Source organism: Panthera onca, chromosome D1, assembly GCF_046562875.1.
Source record: "Panthera onca isolate mPanOnc1 chromosome D1, mPanOnc1 haplotype 2, whole genome shotgun sequence".
In the NCBI taxonomy this organism is placed as follows: domain Eukaryota; kingdom Metazoa; phylum Chordata; class Mammalia; order Carnivora; family Felidae; genus Panthera; species Panthera onca.
The window spans coordinates 72,133,438-72,151,832 of NC_138348.1; the positions used below are offsets into that span (position 1 = coordinate 72,133,438).

Sequence of the window (18,395 nt, forward strand, 5' to 3'; positions counted from 1 at the left end):
TTGGGTCAAAGGTGGGACTTCTGTCTCTGACATTTAGTAGCAGAGTGATTTGGAGCAAGAAATCATGACAGGATGGTTTTGACACTTAAATCAAATAATGAAAGTAGAAGCCTAGTGAACTGCCCTTTGTTAAACCACTTGCTTACTAGTCACATTATTGATTGATTTTTCAGACCAATTGATTTTTGGAGGAAATGAACACCTCAACAAAACTGAGGTTCTTTTAAACAGGAGGAAGAGGGATGGAAAGGTGGATGCTTGTTGGTTAGGCAAACAAAAGAGTTTTCTTATAGGAATTTTATTTATTTATTGCAAGTAAACAAATATATTTGGCAACTGGAACCCATATCACTAGTAAGCATGGATTTAACTCATAAGGTAATTAATATGGTAATGAGGTCACCATTTGATTATACATATAAGCAGCCACAATAGTGCTTAGCTTTTAGTTGCCTGGTATATATTATATTTAGTTATGGGACTTGCTTTCAAACATATGTACAAAAAATTTAATAACATTAAAATGAATCACTTTTTTATCAACATGCTTAAGACCATGACATTCTTATAGTCTGTGCCTCACTGACTAAAGTATCTTATTACTAGAATAACTTTTGAAGTAGAGGAGATATTCTATTTTTATCTATATAAGCTTAGTTTGCAATGGCATAAGTGCTTTCTTGAACAGGTTTTTGGAATGAATTGCTGAACTACATGGCAAATCCACACCCCCACCTTTTTTGGGGAGAGCAGGAAATGAATACATTACTTTAAAATATTCTTGCCCTTCTGTGCTGAGTGTGGAGCCTGTTTAAGATTCTCTCTCAGGGAGCATGGGTGGTTCAGTCAGTTAAGTGTCCAACTTTGGCTCAGGTCATGATCTCTGGTTAGTGATTTCGAGCCCCGTGTTTGGTTCTGTACTGACAGCTTGGAGCCTAGAGCCTGCTTCAGGTTCTGTGTCTCCCTCTATCTCTCCCTCTTTCCCACTCTCACTTTCTCTGTCTCTCAAAAAATAAATGAACACACAAAAAAAGATTTTCTTTCCCTCTGCCCCTCTCCCTCCCTCTTTCTCCCTCTCTCTCTAAAATAAATAAATAAACAAACAAATTTTAAAAAATAAAAAAAAATATTCTTGCCTATCTCAAAGAACTGCTCTTTATGAAGTAACATAAATAATCCACAAACATCAGGATAAAACGTGCACAAAAACCTTATATGTATATATAAATATATGCTCATGGCTACCATTGACAACAGTTTATTTTTTTGGTCCTATATCTTATTATTCCTTTATCCATTTTATCCTTTTTACTATCAACTGATTTTAAACAAAACTGATACTGACTTCATTAGAGTTGATGCACTTATTAGCACCTTCACAATATAAAAATGAAAATGTACAAGTAAAATTTGGGAGTGTTAAAGTTAGGGTTACAGGTGATCAAAAATTGAGACATAGTAATGGGCACAGTTTATTCAATTACAAAACATAATGTACTTTTATATACCAGAATAACCTATGACTTCACCATCAAGGTAGACTAACAGTCTTCTGTTGTCACTCATTTAGATTTATTTGTAGAACATGCAAGAAGAATAATATCATTGTTTAAATTCTGGAGGGGGGCATTTTAGTAATAGACACATTGACCAGCAGAGGAAATACAATATGTAAAATATATTTATACCATAGACAAGCAGAGGAATTGCTTAGTATTTTCCTCTGACTCCTTAAGAACTCCTCTTGGAATTTTTCTTTTGGCTTTAAAGTCGAGTCATTTAGGTCTGGGCATTCTTGGAAGCAAAATCACTTAGAAATTAATATTTTGTGCTAAGAGAAGAAATACTTCACAAGAACAAAAAGCTTGAATTTTTCCTCTTTTAAATTTTGAAGTCACAGTTTGTATCCAATCAGATATTAAATCAACTCAGAAATTGGCCAGGAATTTTAAAACTGGTTTTGACTGGACTATTCTTTTCATTCCACAGTAAAGAGATCCTTCAATAAAGAAATAACCAACCAGGATATCAAACTGTTTGACAATGTGAGATGTTTGAGGTGTAGACATGACCATCAAAATGCATCTTTGAATTCAGAAAGATCTAACTATTGTGCTGTGTGGAGAACATCAAGAGATATTATGGATGATGATTTCACCTCTGGAAAACAGTATTGGGAGCTGGATGTGGGCCAGGTCTTGGGAGTAAGCTCTAGGAGTCTATAAGGATTCTTGGATAAGGAAGAATGACCTGCTGATGGAATCTGAGGATACATTTCTTCTTTTATATGTGAAAGAGAGTAATTGTTACACTTTCCTGTCCAGTTTCCCAGTGTTTGTCAATAAAGAAATCTCTGGGCCAGTTGGTATATGTTCCTTGACTTTTCATTCCATCTTCTCTTGTTCCATCTTCTGTAAATTAAAATCATCTCTGTGGCCCACTTACCTAGAATACACCTGGTTTGGGAGTTTGCTGGGGTTACAAAAATGTATGAGTGTGTGATTCCAATTCAATCGTGTAATGTAGGGTTTGATTACTGTATGCTACCCAATAATCTTTGCTACAGTTAACATACTATATACTCTGTTTACCAAATTCCACTTCTGATATGGACGTAGTTTTGAAATGCATGTGATTCTACATATTTGTGATTAATAATTGAGACTAGCCAGTAGAAGAAATGCTATCTACCACTGAAGATGACACAGTTGAGGATAATAAAGGACAAAGAAGGGACTTGACTCATGTTTCTCAAAGTTTCATTCAGTTTCCCCACCATCATAATCACCTGAGCTTCAGGGCCGTGGGTGGCTCAGTTCGTTAAGTGTTTTACCCTTGATCTCAGCTCAGGTCTTGATCTCAGGGTCGTGAGCTCAAGCCCTGTATCAGGGTCCAAGTTGGGCATGAAGCTTACTTAAAAAAAATAATAATTTACCTGAACTTTGGGTGAAATGCCAATTCTTGGCTCAAACCCAGGACCTACAGAATCAAAAATGTTGCATGTCAGGGGCCAAAATTCATGGTTTGACAGTCATTCCAAGTAATTCAGATGAATGCTGGATTTTGAGAAACACTGAATGAATCTGGTTTATACCAGCAAACTTCTTAACAGCTGAGAGCTAGAGTATCACTAGACACAATTTGATCCAGTAGCATATTCTTTTTTGTTAAGTTTACTTATTTATTTTGAGAGAGAGAGAGCATGAGCAAGCAGGGGAGGGGCTGAGATAGAGAGAGGAAAGAGAACCCAAAGCAGGCTCTGCACAGTCAGTACAGAGCTGGACGTGGGGCTGGATCTCATAAATCGTGAGATCATGACCTAAGCTGAAATCCAGAGTCAGATGCTTAACCGACTGAGCCACCCAGGCGCCCTGCTTTTTATCTGCTTTTAAGAAACTATAGGGGCGCCTGGGTGGCTTTGTTGGTTAAGCTTCCTACTCTTGGTTTCGGCTCAGGTCATGACCTCACGGTTGGTGAGTTGGAGCCCGACAGTGTGGAGCCTGCTTGGAATTTTCTCTCTCTCCCTCTCTCTCTCTCTGCCCCTCCCCTATGCGCTCTCTCTCTCTCTCTCACACACACACAAGTAAAAAAATTTTAAAAGCAGATAAAAAGTTTATATTTGGGGGGTATTTATTTACTTATGTGGAGTTCATTTAAAACAAGACCCATATTGATCACATAGGTTAACTCAAGGTGTGGCTTCTTACTAGAGATCAAATGTGGAAGTTTGAATAAGTTGAAGAAGGTTTCCAATCAGCCATAATCTTCAGGGTGTGTTTAACAGGCTGCAAAAATCGAATCATGTAACCCAACACCTTTCCCAAGATTCAATAACTGAAGCACTTTGGGTAAATGGGCGTGGTCTTCAAAGACTATAAAACATCAGGCAAAGGGCCCAGTTCATTATTCTGTAGAATCTGTGTTTGGAGTTGGCTGGGCTGCGGAGACTTCAGAAATTTACTGCTACTGAAAGGTGAGCACCTAATCCTTGAACCGACTTTACTGGAATCACGTACGGAACAAGAATGGAAATCTCCATTACCAGTAACCACGGGTGAGTACTCATATTCATGAAAGCAACTTCTGTTATTTTCTCTTAAAATTAGGAACGATAATCCACATGTCTGTTTGTTTAGGTTGTTTCCAAAGAATTTAATAGTAGAAATTGTTTCATTACTTTAAATTTAGTCCATTATGAGGATGCAACCTCTTCTCTTTGTATTTATTTTTTGAGTTAGTATGATTATTTTTCCTCTGTTATTTTTGTGTACGTTGATTATTCATATATAATCGTGAAGTACAGAAAATAATTTGGCACCAGATAGCTTGCAGTTTGGTAGGTAAAGCAATACATATATGCTAATTGTATTATTTTTCTGTAGATACTAAGTCATCTATCCATGCCCACCAAGCTGTTCATGTTATGCTCTGTGTATGTGCATATTTAAGTACATGTTTGTATCTCAGGTCTATTTAAAATGCCGGTCGATTCAATGTGCTGAATTATCCCACAAACATTCATTGTGAGGTTGAGTGTTTGAAATGTCTCTTAATGTTCTCAGCTTCAGACTTGGATTTCAGTTTTCAGAGGGAGATTGTCAAGTGTTTAGGAATTGGAGTGACCTAGAGAAGACTGTTACTTTTCCCTATGAGGAAGTTTAGATACAGGAAGGTTCTCTGCATCCACTGAACACGAAAATAAGGACTCTTGAGTGCAGCCAAATCAATTTATGGACAGTCCCGACTTAAAATGGTGGGACTTAATGATTTTTTTGACTTCACAGTGATGAGAAAGTGTTGCACATCCAGTAGAAACTGAACTTCAAATTTTGTGTTTTGGTCTTTTCACGGGCCAGCAATGGAGCCCTAATGGTTCTCTGGTGACGTTGAGCAGCAGCAGAGGCAGCCGCAGTTCCCAGTCAGCCAGCGACCGTGACGGTTGACCTCTAATGCCCTTAAATCATTTGTACCTACACGACCATTCTGCTTCCCACTTTCAGTACAGTATTCAATTCATTACAGCAGATTTTCGACACTTTATTCTAAAATGGACTTTGAGGGGCGCCTGGGTGGCGCAGTCGGTTAAGCGTCCGACTTCAGCCAGGTCACGATCTCGCGGTCCGTGAGTTCGAGCCCCGCGTCAGGCTCTGGGCTGATGGCTCGGAGCCTGGAGCCTGTTTCCGATTCTGTGACTCCCTCTCTCTCTCTGCCCCTCCCCCGTTCATGCTCTGTCTCTCTCTGTCCCAAAAATAAATAAAAAACGTTGAAAAAAAAAATAAAAAAATAAAATAAAAAAAAATAAAATGGACTTTGAATTAGCTGATTTGGCCCAGTTTTAAATGTAAGTGTTCTGAACACTTTTAAGGTGTGTGAGGCTAAGCTATGATGTTCAGTTGGTTAGGGGTATTAAATGTGTTTCCAACTAATGATATTTTCAGATTACAATAGATTTTTTTCAGATGTAACCCCATCATAAGTCAAGAAAAATCTGTATTTTAAAATTCTTTTTTTTAAGTTTATTTTGAGAGACAGAGAGAAAAAGAGCAGGGGAGGGGCAGAGAGAAAGGGAGAGAGAGAGAATCCCAAGCAGGCTCCAAACTGTCGGGGCTTAAACTCACCTGAGCAAAAACCTGACCCGGAATTGAGAGTCTGACACTTAACCAACTGACCCACCCAAAATCCCCAAGAAAAATCTGTACTTTAAAACACAATTTTTATTTGCTGCTGACAACTATTTTAACCTGAGGTATATATCATTTCACAGAGAACTGGAATTCTAGATAATGAGTCTGAGTACATTATTAGTCTCTCTTTTTTTTCTAAGTTCTTCACCTTTTTTTTTTTTTTTTTTTGATGAAATTTATTGTCAGATTGGTTTCCATACAACACCCAGTGCTCATCCCAACAGGTGCCCTCCTCAATACCTATCACCCATCCACCCCTCCCTCCCATCCCCCATAAACCCTCGGTTTGTTCTCAGTTTTTAGGAGTCTCTTATGTTTTGGCTCCCTCCCTCTCTAACCATTTTTTTTTCCTTCCCCTCCCCCATGGTCTTCTGTTAAGTTTCTCAGGATCCACAAAGGAGTGAAAACATATGGAATCTGTCTCTTTTTTTTTGTCATTAAAATCTTGAACGCATCAGAGTTGATAGAGAAGATAAATTGACTTGTTTGAAAATTTCAAAATGAAGGGAAATAGATAAGATCTGAACAAAGTATACAATATTTAGCTTTAAATAGGTCAGCTTTTTGTTTTAAAAATAAGGTAGACTGGGAGAGAGGATGTTCCTTAAGAAATATGCTAGGCATTAAGACAAGTAGATTTGGTTGTATGCGTTGAGTGTGTATTCGTGTAGCATTGTTGCATAACCAAAGGTGAACTATCTGATGGTTCTCTCTTCTCTGTTTCCATGGCACATTACATGTTTCTCATTATTACAACATCCTTTTCTAAAAACTAAACTAAACTAAACTACACTAAACTTGGTTATATCATCCTTCAAACTCTGACTCGCTGGCTGGTCCAAGTACAGATGTGTTTACAATTAATTAATTACAGCCAGTTACAGATTTCTCTGGAGTACCTGGGGGTTCAATAGGCTAAGCGTCTGACACTTGATTTGGATTCGGGTCATGATTTCATGGTTCCTGGGATTGAGTCTCATATCAGGCTCTGAATCGAGCCTGCAGACAACAGCACTGAGCCTGCTTGGGATTCTCTCTCTCTCTCTCTCTCTCTCTCTCTGCCCTTCCCCCACTCATGTGCTTGCTTGTTGTCTCTCTTTCTCTCTCTTTTTCTCTCTCTCTCTCTCTCTCAATGAATAAACTTTAAAAAAAAAAAAATTCAAACTCTGGGGCACCTGGGTGGCTCAGTCAGTTGAGTGTCCAACTTTGGCTTAGCTCATGATCTCACAGATAGTGAGTTTGAGCCCTGTATTGGACTTTGTGCTGACAGCTCAAAACCTGGAGCCTGCCTCAGATTCTGTGTCTTGCTCTCTCTCTGCCCCTTCCCTGCTCATGCTCTCTCTCTCTCTCTCTCTCTCTCTCTCCTCTCTCTCTCTCTCTCAAAAAAAGATAAACACTAAAAAACAATTAAAAATTCAAACTCTGACCCACTGAGTACTAGAATATTGTCTTTTTTTTTATCATGATGAAATAGATTACTGTCATTACAATTCAGAGATCAGTAAATGCTGCTTGATTTAATATTAATCTTGGACACTACAGCTCAGAGTTGTCTTTTTTTCCATCAGTAAGATCTATATTTGAGTATGGGATCAGTCATTTATTCAATGTGTGACTTTTAGACAAGTAACTTATTTTACTCATACTATGTCAAGCTTATTCATTATAAAGTGTTGGTAAAAACAGAAAATAAGTTGCTACCATTATTAAGGAGACTAAAACAGGTAATCCAGGTAAGAGGAGTTAATCCATGCCTAGAATTGGAAAACAGTATTAGCTTCTACTATTATCACTTTAATATTATCATTAATGTTATCAGTCTAGAAATGATTATATTGGAATGAATTCTTGGCCAGTTTCTAGGCCCTTCTACACAGGGCAAATTTAAACTTTCTTCCTGTCCCTCAAACTATCTCCTCCAGATGGGTGGGTTTGGGTAGAAGGCTTTATGTTCCATGTCACTGAAAATCGTGTGTTCATCAAGCAGAAAGCCATGAATCTCCTCCCACAAACTGTTATTCATAAATATATCTGTCAGCATTACTGCCTCGTTGCTACCTATTTTTCAAAGAGGTATTGTAAAGCTGGTTTTATAACTGTTCAGTAAAGCAATAATTCACTTTATGTCTAACTCCAACTTATTTTGGACCCAAAATGAATTTTCAGCCTTGCACGTATACAGTCTCTCCCATTCAAGTCCTTCCAGATGGGAAAGATAACAGCAATCATATAATTAAATATTTAGTCACAATTTATGGTAACTAAAATCATGTATTTTTAAAAATTTCAATAAATGATTTAATATATTAGCTGGCAATAAAGCGAAGAACTTATTAATAAACAATCTTTGGATGAGTCCTGTTTTAACCAATGTTTTTCACATCCATTGATGATTCTTGCCAGAAAAGATGATCATCATGATTGTAAAATGATTTTTCTATTTCATTAATTCCTCTTACATGTATTTATGGTCAGTCCCAGAGTGGCTTACTTTAATGCCTTGATGACATTGTCACACACCCAGGTCTTCCATTTCTGTCATCCTCAGGGTGTATGCTTTGGTCTCTAGGCAGGTGGACATTGTGGTAACAAAATGACAGTCTCATGCATCACATTCAAATACTGTCCAGAGGGGCATGAAACAGTTGACTTTTCCTTATGGTTCTTCTCAGGAGCCAATAAACACTTCACAAAATCCTCATAATAGCATTTCCTTCAAATAGCATTGGCTAAATAGGGTCAAGCGGCCTATAACCAATCCCTGGCAAAGGGATAAGGATGATTGCATTAGGTGAAATCTGATCCATGCTCTGTTCTGGTGGTTGGATCTGTACTACATTCCCAGGTCCACTTAGAAGGGAAGACACAAATAAACAAATTTGGAATTGTACAAGGGAGCTGGAACTCTGGTATGAAGGCCATGTTTGACAAATCAATAATCTGACCTATATCATGAGGACTGTCTTTTCCTCAGCATCTGTTATATGCAATATATAGCATGTCCTGCTATATATACTAGGATATTCGTAATAAAGGAAGGAAATAATTTTTACACCTCTTGGTATTTTTTAATATATTTTTAAACAATTTTAATGTTTATTTTTGAGAGAGAGAGCACAAGTGGGCAAGGGGCAGAGAGAGAGGGAGATGCAGAATCTGAAACAGTCTCCAGGCTCCGAGCTGTCGGCACAGAGCCCAACACAGACTCACACTGACAAACCATGAGATCATGACCTGGGCCAAAGTCAGGTGCTTAACCAATTGAGCCACCCAGGCACCCCCACCTCTTGGTATTTTTTAAAGTTTTGAATATTCACTTCTTTAAAAGGCCTATGACAAACTAATTTCCTCTTTCTTTCCTTTGTCTCCTCAGAAATATGGATTCCAACATCTTCCAGAATGAATTCACTTGTTCCATATGTGTGAAGTACTTCATAGACCCGGTCACTATAGGCTGTGGGCACAGCTTTTGTATGCCTTGTCTTTGTATCTTCTGGGAGGAAGCCTATCATCCTCCTTCCTGCCCTGTCTGCAGGGAAACATCCCATCAAACGAACTTCAAAACCAACATTGTTTTGAAGACACGGGTATTCCTTGCCAGACGGGCAAGACCTTACCACTTACCGAGCTCTGCAGAACAGATGTGTGAGATACACATGAAAACTAAGAACTTCTTCTGTGAGGTTATGAAGGACCTGCTCTGTTTGCTGTGCTGTAAGTCAAAGGAGCATGAGGCCCACAGACATTGTTCCACTGACTGGACCGCTGAGGAATACCGGGTAAGCAATGGCTGAGACAGAATCTGGGGGATCTGATATTTGAGAGACTAGAAAAAAAGAATTTATTCATCCATTCATCTTACTGAACAGGTATTAACTGGCATCATGTGTCCGACACTTGGATAACCTATTGAAAAAAGGATGTTCTCAGTCCTACAGCATTTACATTTCCACAGTTAAAATCTTACAACTCAAGCTTGATGGTGATAATAATGTTGATCATAGTTGGAACTGTGAAGACCAAGGTAGACAAATCTGTTAGTTTCAGGAATGGTTATTGTCCATTATAACCATAATTACACAAAACCTAAACTAATAGACTCTATTTAGAAACACCGTCTCTCCACTAAAGTAATAGGGTATTAGGAGATGATAACTGGTAACAGGACCATTAAAAGGTGAGATAGGTTCATTTAGTGAAAATTGGTTTTATGATGTAAAGTTTGACAGCCAGTTTCCTCCATGGTGAGACACCCTTTCCAACTGTAGCTTTACTATGTCGTTATAAAAGTCCTCCATATTTGACATTGAGCTTAGCAGTGAAATGCATTGGCACTTTGCTCTCTTTAATAATCATATATTTTGCATTCCCTGCCCCTCTCTATCTGTTATGACATGGAAGTTTCAATAACAGCGTTTCTGATGCTCACATTCATGGTTCTTTTGTAGCAAAAGCTCCTGAAAGAAATGAGGTCTGTGTGGGAAAAGACACAAGAAAATCGGAGAAATCAAAAAAGAGAGAGCAGCAAAATCAGAGCATGGGAGGTAAGCAAGGGATTCTTTTTTCTTTAGTACCAGCTTCAACCACACAGTGATTATACAATAAAAACTTGAGCTAAAATCATAATGTTAATAGTCTTCCATGAGTGAGTAACCAATAGCAAATCAGTTCCACCTAATCATGTACAGGGAAGTACGTCATTTTTGTGAGGCTTTCTTCCTAAAACCAAAAAACCCACCTAAAAGATTTTATTTCCTGGATAACACCATAACACACCAACAGGTATAGGAAAATCACTATCATAATGGGAGACAATAATTGATACATGAGATAAATACAGGGTTTCTTAGAAGGAAAAAAATCTTTGAATGTGCAGAAGATACTCTCTGATTATATTAATGATTGGACAATTTGATATTGTAAACTCATGAGAATATCAAGCAGATAAATATGTGAGGGTTGAGCCTAACAGCTAGAGGAATCCTGAAGAAGTTGATATCCTAAAAGGTTCATGCTGGTTAACACATGTACTGTAAGAGCTGCAGTGTTGAGACATATGGCTTGAAACAGTAGCATTGGCTACTTCAAAATGTGACCTAATGAATGAGAGAGGAATGCGGATCTATCATTTGTGGATTCAAAAATATGGATTGAACGCCACTAGTAGAAGATGTGAAACAAAAGCCTATCCGTATTTTTGAGGAAGTAAAGATTTCCTGATGGAAATATAAACAAACAGTATGAGGGAACCTTGTCAGCACTAATAAAGGAATCAAAATGGGGCTGTGTGAATGACAAGGTGATAAAACAAAATTATCTTCATTACTTAAAGGTGATATCATTAAGTATATAACATACAATATTTTTTCTTTGAAATATCCAGTGCCTACTGTGTTTCAGTAACTGTTCCAAGCCAACATAGAAATAGACAAAAGCAACAGATTTCTTTGCACTCAAGGAGCTCATGCAGTAGTTGGGGAAGGTATTTGACAAGTAAAAATATAAAACTTAGAGTATGAGTCATCATGATAACTGCTTTTTGAGAAAAATACAGTAGGAAAGTAAATAAGGAAAGTAGCTTTGACAAAATTGAGTTTTCAATACGGTGGTCAGAAAAGATTTACTATGGAATATCACTTTGGGCAGACACCAGCATGATGTCAGAAATCAAGGCATGTGGCTATTTGGGAAAATAGCTTTTAGGAAGAGGTAATTAAACACATCTCACACTAAACTTAGGATTTCCCCACACCTGCCTGTATTTCTCCATTATGAAGACAATAAAGGAAAGTGAGTAACACTAGAGACATTTGAAGTCAGATCTAAATATTGAGTGTGACCTATTTATGAGAAGCACAGTTGAAGTAAGCATGCTAAGTGGGTGAACTGAATGTAAGACGAACCAAAAACTCATTTAAAATACTGAAGTTTAACTGGTGTAATAAGGAGAAGTATCCAAATGGATAGATAAAGGCATAGAGATAATTAGGTGTCATTTTACTGAAGGTTCATCTAATATATGCTAGGAAGTTGAAACATATTGAACGCAGTTAAAAGTTGCTGAAGGAGTTAAAGCAGAGATATCACAATTCTTTTTTAGAAAGTTCACTCAGATAGCAACTTATAAAGAATAATGATTGATTGGAAGACCTCAAAATGAAAGTCAAGGAAGCAAATAGGCTGTTTAGGAACCTTGAAAGGAAATTTGGGGAATGAATTGAACACAGATAATGGGAAATGGAAGGATTCAAAGGACAGTCTTTATGGTAGAGAAATGCCAGAAAATATTATCTGTTTGAGTGTAGAATGTTAAATGGATAAAATTTAAAAATGCACCAGATTTGCTTGAATTTGGAACATCACCAAGGTTAGAAATGGAGGAGGTATGGCTGGTCTGGGTTAAGATAATGTTTGTTTGAGAAATGTGCCACTGTAAGTTCCTGTGAGATATCCAAGAAGAAATGTGCAGTAGGCAGTTGGATGCGTAAGGTTGGAACCTATGTGAAAGATTGGGATGGGACAGGGGCATTTCACAATTGTTGGAAAATTTTAGGCATTGGAGCAGAGGGTTTTCACATGGGAATTTTTAGAAAGAAAAGTAAAAAGTTTTCACATGGAAAGATAACTTGGGAAATCCCTGTATTAGTAACTCCAGCTGGGAAAGAGTAGCTGGAGAAGGCAAATTGTTAGAAAGAAACCAGGAGACAGGGATTTCCTTGAAGCCCAGGGTATGCAGGGTTTATAGCAAGAAGGACTGATGAAATATAAAGAACTTTGTAACATGCATGTAACAACTCATGTGGATTCAGCAAAGAAGGTTCTGGGGAGATAAAGAGCAATCTCATTAAAACAGGAATAAAAGAGAGATTTCACTGATTGGAAGAATGATTGAGAGTTCCATAAACAAGTCCAGTGAATGTATACCTGTTAACAAGAAGTAGGCTTTTTTGGAGCAAAAATGACAGCACAAAAGCCAAGACATCGGGTCAACCGAGTACGTTTGTTTTAATTTCAAAACTATGTGCATGAACAAACCACGTTTAAATGTTAGGAGGAAAATAGGGAAAGATAAAGTGAAAAAAAGTGAGAAGAGAGGAATTAATACTGGAAGGTGGTTGTCTGTTGACCAATGTCTCTAAGGACATGTGGAAGTCAGCTAAGAAAGGGGGTGTAGAGCCTTGGGCAGGATGAGTTAAGCTGCACTCATACACACAAGGTTCTGGTCTGCTTGCAGTTTGTGGATATGGAAGCAAACATTTTAGAAAGGTCTTATCTTATTCTAGGAAGTAATGTTTGCTATTATTTTCAGAAAGCGAGTTAGTCTGTAGCTAAAATATCTGGGCATACAAGAGATGAAATGGATTTAGTAATGAGGATTCTTAGCATATTAGGCAGGACAATTATTAAGTCACAAGTACCTATTATTAAGAAAACATAGATATTTGGGGGAAGGAGTTAGAGTCAAGTTTTCACTTCTAGTGCCAAAAAATAACCAAATGAGCAGAAAAGGGGATCAGGGGGCAGAAAGATGTCCCTAAATTTCTGTTTTCAAGAAACCACCAAATTGCTAAATGTCAGAGGAGAAACAGTAGATGATAAGACAGGGAGAGCCTGCTCTGTGATCTAAACAATCCACTCACCGCAGGGTTATGTGTCTCTGCGGAGGGAGATGATCCGTGCTGAATATCGGAAGGTGTACCACTTGCTTTACGAGGAAGAGAGACGTTATTTAGAGAGAATGGAGAAAGAAAGCAACGAGATTTTACAACAACTCAGAGCAAGTGAGGACAGCATGGACCAAAAGGGAAAAGTCCTAAGAGGAATGTATGAGGACCTCAAGAAAACGTGTCATGAACCAGACGTGGAGCTGCTCCAGGTAAGGACTGAGGAGAGTCACGGGGCTGCCTGGAGAACGTCCACAATCTCTTCGTCTACCGTCACGCGTCACGCGTTGGCAGTGATGCTTTGTGATGCTGTGGGAGCGGTTTTACCTGTCTCGGTGATACAGAAGTCCAAAGGGTATTCTTGCCATACATAAGAACCCAAGTCTGAAAAAGCAGGTTAAAAACAATCCTAGAGAATACCTCCTTCTCAAGTTGTCATATACATTCACTTACTGATGGACAGCCCCGAGAAGCTTGTTTGAAGACTATGGATTTGTATGTGGACCTGGCAAAAATGAGAAATTTCAGAATCTATACAGTTCATTTTCTCTTTCTGTTTCCGTGTACATGATACAATTTGCTGGAATTGGGGCTTACCCACTCTTGGGAATAAGTAATGAGGTCTCTACTGCGAATCTTGCGGCATATACTGAGATTTTTTTTTTCTGTTTCTCTTTGCAGCATTTTGAAAACACTTTAAAAAGGTAAGTTTACGCCTATATTAAAAGTTTGAGAATTGTTTAAGAGTAATCAGGCTATTGGTGCTGAAATAGGAGCATAATTTATTATGATAATAGAACCCATTTTGTAATATATTTATTTTTCCATGTCTCATAAGGTAGAGACGCGTTTGTCATTTTGTGTAAGGTGGAGCTGGACAGGGCTCTGTGGAAGCCCGTGCGGCTGGCAGTTCTGTGCACAAGCTGCGTGTAGACAAAGCGCCAACTGCGATTTTAATGCTTAGAAACGTAAGAACACATTGAGGATGTGGCCCAAAGCTGTGACAGGCTTATGTGGGAGAAATAGGTGTTTCCGAGAAGCATAAAGTGGGAGAAGGGAGAGAAAGCCATGGGGCGGGCGGGGGGAGGACCATGTAGGGTTTGGGCTCCCACGTAGCACGTGGCTGACTCCAGCTTCACGTGGAAAGGCTGTCTGTGGCACTTACAGAAGCTGGGACCTGGGAGCAGAATCTCTGCCCGGGCTAAGCTCCTCACCCCCTTGCTGTGCTTATATGGACACAGCATCTCGGTGGTGACCAGTGTGGATTAAAAATCAAAGTGCCCTTCTGTAATGTCCTGAGTTTCGAGCCATTTTGCAGAACCCCTGCTTGGCTGTGAAGAACCAGATCCTGAAATATTATGCCAGGATCAAAGTGTTAGGAGGTAGAATTGGGTTTAGTTTGCTCTTCATAAAATAAATGGATATTTGTTAAGTTTCCTAGTTTGTGGAGTTACATTCATAACTATTTACGATGCTAACTATGAGGATTTTAATGAAGCATCTTCACTGGGACGTAGATTAAATATCACCATTGTCATGAAAATGAACTCAGAAAGAGTAACTGACTGTTCTTTTTTGTAGGAGTGAGTCAGTGCAGCTGCACATGCCCCAACCTGTGGATCCACGGCTCAGTTCATGGCCGATCACGGGGCTGATAGAGAGATTCAACCATTTTCTTGGTAATAGACCGCCCTTTGGTGGGATAGCAGTACGTTCTCCTCAGCTAGTGTCTATGGGTTATGTTGCTCCATTGTACGATTGATGATTTCATATCTGGGCATTTTGTAACCCAATTTGCCTTTGTGGAAAAATGATATATGTGGACCAACAAATAATATCTGGAGAAAAACCCAGTATGATAGTTTATGATAAGCTACCTGGAAGTAAGCAATAGGAAAAGATAGTTGATGTGTGCATCATGCTGAGATTTGGTGTTAACTGTATGAAACATGTAAATCTGCACGAACATTCAGTATATTCCAGGTTTCAGGTTATGTGGTGATTACTGGCTGTGAGATGAGCAGAGAGTTTTGTTTTCTAGAATGTTTCACAATAAAGGCACTTTACACGGTACATCCTTTATTCACATAATACAAAAATACTTTGTATAAATCAATAGTGTTAAGAACAGAAAATGAATACTTCTACACAACCCCACAAAGTAAGCTAACCACTTATTGCATAATTTTCTTCTCAAAAATTACATTTGCTGAAAATTCTCACAAACATTCTACTTGTAAAAGACATGGATTTTTCTTTCCGGTTATTTTATCTTGATATATATTGGTAAAAAATACTTAAATATGAGGCAAAGTGACCACTCTTTAGGAATTACTATTATTTAAAGTTATTCTTCTTTTCTGAGAAGAGAAGTTGGCTACTCCTTTCTGTTACTGTGAATTACTAATGATGTCCCAATTTTAAAAGTTTCAGAGGAAAAAAACCAGAGCTTAGCAATATCCCTCTTCTTTATACATTTTAAGAAAATTCATAAATGTCTTCTATTTTGTCTCATTAATGATTTGCTCATTATGAAGACAGGCCCTGGCATACAGTAGATTTCTAGAGCTTCCTCACTGCCCTGGCCCTTGTTTCCAGGGAAAGCTAGAAACCCAGACACGATATAAAGCCCACGTCCACCAGGAATTGGTAACACTCCATGTTAATGTGACTGTTTCCTTCCTCCTGCAGTGCCCATTTTTTTTGAAAATGAAACAACGACCTGTCACATGCCGCTGTTTGAAGATCTGAGACGTTGGCTCTTCAGTCGCAATCATCCTGACGTTGTCACTAATGCAACAAGATCAAAATACTTTCTGGCATGGGGAGCCCAGACATTTACCTGTGGTCAGCATTACTGGGAGGTGGATGTGGGGAACTGTCGGAACTGGGCCCTTGGATTTTGCGATGATTCTTGGACAATGAGGAATGACATGGTGCTTGACTCAGAGGGGATTTTTCTACTCTTTTGTATCAAAGAGGACAACCAGTGTCGTCTCTTTAGCTCCTCCCCACTGTCGCCTCAATATGTAGAAAGGCCTCTGGGCCACGTGGGGGTGTTCCTGGATTATGAGTGTGGTGTGGTGAGCTTTGTGAACGTGGCCAATTGCTCCCTCATTTGCAGTTTCCTCTCACGTTCCTTCTGTCTTCCTCTCCGACCCTTTCTATGCTCTGCACCCTCGTGAGGAGGGACATGTCAGAAAGTGACCGCAAGTGTCAGCTCAGCGAAGTGCCTGCTTGATGGTCTTCAACGTCTTCCTTTATCCAACCCATTGACTATTTTTAAAAGTTGATAATTACAAGTGTATACATTTGTTTCCATTGTATTTAAATAAAAACAATCTCTCTTAGAGGTTGATGCCATCTTTATTCTACATCGTGTCCTTTCACTTGATTCTAAGGTAGCTGGAGGCAAAGAATACCTGAGTGGGTTTACTCGGCTGCATGAGTCAAAGCAAGAGCACAGGTTTCTTCTCACTGGCAGACCTGGAATTCTCTCCTCTTTGCTCTGCATCTGCTAAGGTGTGTTTCTTCACCAAGTCTCAGCTTTTAAATGTCTTCTTCATGGAACGGTTTTTTAAAGCTTCCGGACTAAATGAGGTCTCCTAATTGTATGGACTCAGAAGACCTTATACTCAGTAAAGTCCACAAGCTAATATTGCCCCTCTCCTCTTGTTTACCCATTATATGAGAATATATATGCCAGGCTAATGTATAGATATATTTCAGCAGGTAGCACTGAGTTTAACATGTAATTGACATTCAATAAATGTTTGAGTAAATTCATACATATTACACAGTAGCAAATCAGGACATGGGGTACCACTGTCAAAAGCATACTAAATGTAACCAAAATTAAATGGGACTACTGAGGAGTATTATTTAAATGTATAGTGACCTATATCTTACGTTCACACACAGTACAAATCTGCCTCTCAGGCAGTAAGGCAAAGATTAAGCATCAATGCTACCTAGCCCTCTCTCTGAGGGACATGAAAATTATTGATCCTAATGAATCAGATTCCAGAGCATGAAAGTTGAAGTTCTTTAACAGACACACCATATCAATGCCAGTTGGGAAACAGAAGCAGGATGTTGTCACTTTTTCTTCAACTCAAAAAAGATTTATACATTGGTGTGCCTGATAAAATTTGACGCTTAATGAAAGAAAGAAAATATCGTGGCAGCCCATGTCATATATATGTCGGCATAGAACTATTTCAATTTTCACCTGTAACCTGTCTTCTTCTATATCAAGTTTTAAGTAATCTAATTTTAAAAACATTGTGGAATGATGAGCTGTACATATGAGAAAAGAATAACACTTTAGGTTTAAATTCAATCATTCTCAAACTCAACTACACATTAGTATCACCTGGATAGATTTTAATTCTCTGGGATGTTGTTCAGGCAGTGGCACTCTTTAAAGTTCTTCAAGCGATTTCAATTTAGAGTCAAGTTTGAAAGTATTGATTGAGAGTACTAGTTCTTAAACTTGGCTATACATTAAATACACCTGGGGAGATCTCCAGAAGCTGTGTTGCAGACTTACATGGGAGTCTAAGATAACCGTGCCTGTGCCTAATGTGCAAACCCCGTGCTCCTGTGTTCCCTGTGTTTGGCCATTCGGCTCCAATCACATACTCATGTATTTTGGTAACTCCCGCAGGCTCACAAAATAGGTGAGCAGTGATGACACAGTATTCCAGATAAGAGGCCCACAGGAGATGATTCCGATATCCAAGAAGGTGGAATGAAATGGCAAAATTCTGGTTTTCACGACCCCTTTATTTGAAGAGCAGTCAAATGAACTTATAAAGTAGAAAAGGCAATCAAGTATCAATGATTTGCTTTGATGGATGAGGGCTCCCTCAGGTACTAGGTTCCTGGTGTCCCAGGTCAGGCTCCTGACTTAGCCCAAATCTGTGACCAGAGAATATGAAAGACTTTACAGGACATTTCAAGAAGCCATCATTGTATGTCCAAATGATCCACTGCTTTGTCACGTCCACAAAACTCAAACTTCCACTGTCAAAATCAAGGAACA

At 38.7% G+C, this 18,395-nt stretch overlaps 1 protein-coding gene across 1 annotated transcript; it reads left to right on the forward strand.

The window, feature by feature from the left end:
- The first annotated feature begins 13,157 nt into the window (after positions 1–13,157).
- LOC144613048 (tripartite motif-containing protein 43-like) lies at positions 13,158–16,657 on the forward strand. The gene is made up of 4 exons (XM_078433946.2): positions 13,158–13,560; positions 14,030–14,052; positions 14,930–15,027; positions 16,040–16,657. Exons 1-4 carry the CDS (start codon positions 13,354–13,356, stop codon positions 16,531–16,533), a joined length of 822 nt encoding a protein of 273 aa, XP_078290072.2. The 5' UTR covers positions 13,158–13,353; the 3' UTR covers positions 16,534–16,657.
- Positions 16,658–18,395: the final 1,738 nt, after the last annotated feature.

Excerpts from the sequence above, each read along its gene's own strand:
- LOC144613048 (XM_078433946.2), top strand. The coding sequence starts at position 13,354 with ATGATCCGTGCTGAATATCGGAAGGTGTACCACTTGCTTTACGAGGAA. Across the intron at positions 13,561-14,029 it reads CAGACGTGGAGCTGCTCCAG|CATTTTGAAAACACTTTAAA; the intron begins GTAAGGACTGAG and ends TTCTCTTTGCAG. Across the intron at positions 14,053-14,929 it reads TTTGAAAACACTTTAAAAAG|GAGTGAGTCAGTGCAGCTGC; the intron begins GTAAGTTTACGC and ends TCTTTTTTGTAG.